This window comes from Rhipicephalus sanguineus, chromosome 10 (genome assembly GCF_013339695.2).
Source record: "Rhipicephalus sanguineus isolate Rsan-2018 chromosome 10, BIME_Rsan_1.4, whole genome shotgun sequence".
In the NCBI taxonomy this organism is placed as follows: domain Eukaryota; kingdom Metazoa; phylum Arthropoda; class Arachnida; order Ixodida; family Ixodidae; genus Rhipicephalus; species Rhipicephalus sanguineus.
Window position 1 is genome coordinate 112447340 of NC_051185.1, and position 5716 is coordinate 112453055.

Here is a 5716-nt window from a genome sequence, read left to right on the forward strand (position 1 = left end):
CATGAACTGCTGAAAACTGCAAGTAGAAGCCCTCAAAGAGGAGTTTTATAGATGCTATTGAAGAGTGGCACGACGTTCGGGAACGAGAGAAATGAAGGGATGAGCTGGACAGCTGTGTTCATTCTGCAGAGGTCCACAATGACATTCTAAACTAGCTCCAGTGGTGGAAGCTAAGAACAACGACTGCCCACGCCTTCAGAATTCGTAAGGCAGATGTGCGCCCCTGCGGCTAGCGAAAGCAGTGCAACAAATTTTAGCGCGCCAGGATATGTGGTGCAACAGCGCATGACATGCTAAAAGGCAGGATCCCCTGATAATTGGATATTTGGCACAAGAACATGTGAAGAAATAAACTATAAACTATGCCACAAAACCTGATAGACTGTATATACTAGTAGTGCTGCGATATATCATAACGATGCTATGACAAATTGTTTTTTCTTCCTTTCGGCTGCTTATACGTATATGAAGTACACGTGGCGCACACGGATCGTTATAATTTTTATCTAGGTTAGTGTACTTGAAACAAAGGTAATAAATTTGGCTTTTTTTCCTCTATTTCTCTTCCTGTGGTAAGGTGCTACTATGTTGAAGACAGGTGCTACATATCCAGAAGGGTGCACGATTGGCTTTGTCGTTAGAGCATGCTTTAAATTTCAATAGAGAGCGCAATAACAACAAAGAGAAGAGAGCGTACTGTTCCCTGTCTCCTCTGTTTTTATTGCGCTCCCTATCGAAACTGAAGGCAAGCTGCAAATCACTTTCCTTGCTACAATATCTGCTACAAAACGCTCTTGGTGATCCCCATTGTATGTGCAGAAAAAAATAGGTACATTATACCTCGGCCGAACGAACGTTCATCGTACCCAATATCTCCGCTCAACTGTTTCCACGGTGAGCACCTTTTTACAAGAAATTACCGTAGGTTAAAGTATAATTGTTAGCGAAGCATGCGCCAACAAAGCGTAGATATTTCATACTTAAAACGCCTCGCTGTCAATTCCATGTTCGAGTAACACCACCTAGATTATTGGCTCAGGCCCCTGTCGGGCCCGATCTGCGGTCGGGCCGGGCCGGGCCGGGTAGGTGAAATTTTTTCTCGGGTTCGGGCCGGGCCCGGGTCTGGCTTTGAGTCACCGGGCCGGGTTCGGGCGGGTAAACTTTAACGAGCTCCGGGCACGGGCCGGGCCCGGGCCGAGAATTCCGGCCCGTGCAGTGCTCTAGTGCACACGTGCCAGCCTGCGTCGTCTTAAGGCTTTTTTTTTTTTTTTCTCAGACAGTCTCAGGGAGGTGTTGTATGAGACGGGGCCAGCGTAAAATTGAGTCATATAGTCTAGGTTTTTAATACATTATTCTCATTGGGGTTTTGCTGGGACCAAGCCAATTCGTCGTAAAATGCAGGTTGTCGCATGACTGGAGAATGTATAATCGAAGTCCCACTATAACTAGTAACATGACAAATAAGTGCAAGAGCATGATTCCAACTTGCCGTACAGTTCTGCTTGCATTGCAATTTTATATCTGGGCATAATATTTTATGTGTTTGCTTCCAAGTTATTTTTTTAAATTGCTGCCAATGTGAAGAACAATTTATAACGTGTATTTTTTATTGTGCATAGCACTTATAATGTGCATCTTATATCACATTAGTAACCATCAGAAAAACTTCCAGGTCTTCTCTTGTCGCAATTAGCACATTGGTTCCATGCTGATTGAAATTTTCAATGATTAGGGAGGTATTTTGACCTGTCTGCGAAAAAAAAAAAAGAAAGGTTTGTTTCCCTAACCACAGCTTCAGATGTCCTGAACGATGAAACTCAACGAAAGTTCATTCAGGTAAGTATTATTGCACCATGCTCAATCCATGAGACAAGATATCTTTTAAAATAAAATGCAAAGCTTTTACGGGGGTTTCATATCTGTGGTATTACATATAAAAAGCATTTAGTGACATCGCTTTCTGAACAAATACCAAATCATGCAAAGTTAATTTAGCATTCCACAAGTTACGCAACGTCCTTCTTTCTAGATACTTGCTGGTAGCTTTTTTCAAATTTCACGAGTGAATTTAAATATGTGTGTAATCATGTTCAACTTGAAGTAAATGATCAAAGTTACGTTGAATTTCTCATTCCTTGTCAGCAGCTGCAGAAATTGTGTGCAGCTGTCTTCTATTGATTTAACATTGGTCAGAAGAGCATAATTGGTTTAATTATATGGTGGGTCTAATTAAGAGAGGTAGGAAAGAAAAGGAACAGCCAGCGATACTGTTACTGTACTCAGCAGTATTTGCTTGATTCAGTCACGAAGCCGGATTAGAAACAGTGCACCGAAGTGCTCCGTTTTCAAGTCTGAAAATGATGAGACTTGCAATGTTTACCTTTACGGACTGTAAATTCGTTTACGATTTTGTCGCTGTCATGCTCAGACGGCTCTTTACCACTATTGGCTACACTGTATCATCCTGTGCACAGTCCACTGCATTACATGTTCCACTTTCTCGTGTGACTCCGCGACTATTGCGAACGTCTTTGTCGTGGCATAGCCGCATGACCTCAAGCTTAGTAGAGTGGACTTTGTACTGTCCTTTAATAACGAATGTATGATCACAAAATTAATTACGGTAGAGCTCCCAAAGATTATTCTGACAGTCTCAACTGATTTAGTAACCTGTAAGTGTATTGCAAAGAGACAGAGCACAAGAATGGAGACACAAATAACAGACCTTATGAGAAAGACGTCAGCTTAAGCAAAAGAAGAAATGGCATGCCAATGCACCAGCTTTGCCAATTTTCAATTCAGGCAAGTGAGATGCTGTAAGAGGATGTTTGTCGTGTCGGGCTTTGCCACATGCCATTGCCTAAATTATAAGTATCGTTTTTCGTTTTTGAATATTTTGTTTTTCGTTTTCCTCATCCAACAACAGGCTCTCAAGCGACTCATGACCCAGTGCCAACGGCTCTTCCCGACCGATCCGTCACGGTCCGTCGAGTACAATGCCTGACGGATGCACCCACTCCTTGGAAATGTCTGCAGAAATACCTCGAGCCGGCGGGCCGTGTTGACGTGCTCAAGGGCAGTGATGGGGTCTGTGTTGGGACTGTTGCATCCACAAACTCTTCGTGACACACCCAAAGAGCCTCTCCTGTGCACATAACATCCAAGTGCAAACAACTGCACGCATGGGGCTCTTATTGCATCGTTGCATAGGAATGGCAACAGGACATATGTGCGACGTGGATGCCATTTTATTTCATTCCTGTGTTGTTATCACTTTGCAAGTGTATTAAAACTGCAAGCTTCACGCTGAAGAAAGCTTTGTGGCCAGGTTTCATGGGCAGCCTGTGAAATAAAGCCACATAGCAGCGCGAAGCTGGACTTGACATTTGGGTCTTTGTCATAACGATTGTCGACAATAGTGCATTCCACTGTCGCAAGTGTCAAAAGCCCCCGGACTTGGATAATGGTTGCTATAGTGCATTGTGGTATCAGCCTCCTTTAATATGAAACTATCCCAGGTGAAATTACGATTTCAAGAAGCTTTCATATTGATGGCCGTACATCATCACCAGCCCATGTGGAAACTCGTGCTGTTACCATCTTGTGATCGCAGTGGTAGCGATGCTAATATGCTGTTGCAAATGCTGTGAATGTTAAAATACGGCTGAAATTACCTTGGTGATATTTTGATTAGAATTACATCAAGTTCTGGTCACATTAATTCCAGCCCATGCACATTTGTTTATGAAACACATTGTGTAGAGCTGTCTGTTTAGCCTTAAAGTTATGTACTAGTATCTGCTACAAAAAGCCAATACAATGCTCAAAGCATTTCTCTCAGCTAAAATCTGTGAAAAGCAAGATATGCATACAAAAGCCTTTCAAGAGTTAAGACTTCGTGCTATTATTCACATTGCAACACTTGGCTGGTGTGTCAAATCATGTGAATAAAAATCTTATCACAATCTTGTTTCAGAAATTTTAAGTAGTGCATTTTTTTGTTGGCAGGTAGATACTAATCTGATTCCAAGTGCAATCACTCAGAGTTACATCTGTGCCATTGACTAAAGTGAAAATACTATAAAGGGGAATGAGACGAATTGTTATAAAACATTGTCCCTTGAAGAAATTAATAATTTACGATATTTTATGTGCCAAAACTGTCATATGATTATGGGGTACGCCAGAGTGGGTGTCTGAATTAATTCTGGTCGCTAATGGGACACCCAAGGCAAATACGGAGTCGACGTGGATCTTTAAAACTATTCTAGAAACATCGCAGTGCTTGTTTCATGTCAAGAAAATGCTTCATTTAGGTGAAAATTTCATTTCAAAGGCCCACATCTAGATTAGGCAAAAAACAGTGCACGCTTTATGAAGACTGACAGAAGGAACACGAGGCACAGGCGCTGTGCCTCGTAAAGTGTGCGCTGTTTTTTGCCTGATAATGAACAACCAACTAGCTTGAGATGTGTTATTCAAGTCCACATCTACAGTGATGTCAATCACCCATCCCTGAGGAGGGAAGAATGACATCACATATGCCATTTATTGATTAACAGGTGGCACTTCGGTTTGCTTGAAGGGACACTAAAGAGAAACAATGAATCGGTTTAGATTGATCAATTGTACTTTGAGAACTATAACGTCCTTAATTTCACCATCATAGGTGTATTAATAAAGGAGAAAATGAAGTTCAAAGTTTCATTTTTTTAAATTTCACGCCAAAATCTCCACGTATGACGTCACAGATTTCAAAGTGTATTTATCGTATTTTGGCGCCATTGGTTCAACAAAATTTCCTCAAACTTGGTATGTTAACTCTATGGCCCTCTCAGAGGACAGTGTACTTCATTTTTATCGTTAAGGAACTACGTAGGCCCTAGTAGGCGCTGTCAAAATATGTGACGTCGCGGCAAATGGTGCGGAAACCTCAAGGTGGCATCGCCACACACATTTTCTTTTTCGCGCGATTTTTCGCTTACTAAGCGTCTTCTCTCAGCAAGTGTGGTGTTTTTGGTATCGTGAAAGAGTGCTTTACTAAGACGAGAAAAATCGTTTTGCTCTATAGTGTCTCTTGAAATCACAAAAGCTTGGCCACAGGGTGAGCTGACAACATCACATGGCATTTTCCTCTTACTTGCACTTGGAGTGAGCTCCACGATCGAGCAAAGCCGGTGCACTGCAGTTCACTGTAATGAAGAAACAGTGCACTGCAATGATCTTTTCTTTGGCAGTGGTCTAGCTCTAGTGACAGCATTACACTTGGTCTGCACCACGTTATCAGGCTAGTGCTAAAATATCCCACTAGAGTCTCATTTTGTCCTTTAACATCTTGACTACTATTATGCTGTACTCAACATTATCGATGCTTTAGACAGCCCCAAGAATTCATTTCTCAGTGTAGCCTTAATTTTTATTAACAGTTGTGTAAAACTAATTTCCGATTGCGTCTCATTAACGTGCACCTAAATTTAAGTACGAGGCTGTCCTTTTAATTTAGGCCCCATTGAAATGAGGCCTCCATGGCTGGGAAGTGAACCCACAACCTTGTGCATAGCGGTGGAAATCCTTGCCCATTAAGCCAGCACAATGGGTGAAGAAATGAAAGAACACTATAAAGATGTGTCCACATGGGAACAAGCACTGCGCAGTTGCTCATGCAACTACAAATTGTTCCAGTGGTGAGAGGTGGTGACACGTTCACAAACAAGGC

The 5716-nt window shown here is 42.0% G+C and overlaps 1 protein-coding gene across 1 annotated transcript in view; it reads left to right on the forward strand.

Moving 5' to 3' along the window:
* LOC119372275 (pre-mRNA-splicing factor 18) overlaps positions 1-4609 on the forward strand; it is a 36997-nt gene extending 32388 nt beyond the window's left edge. Inside the window, exons 9-10 of the mRNA XM_037642751.2 lie at positions 1799-1836; positions 2927-4609. Of these exons, the coding sequence (XP_037498679.1) occupies positions 1799-1836; positions 2927-3004 (116 nt within the window). The 3' untranslated portion in view covers positions 3005-4609. The remainder of the gene's footprint in view (positions 1-1798; positions 1837-2926) is intronic.
* Positions 4610-5716: the final 1107 nt, after the last annotated feature.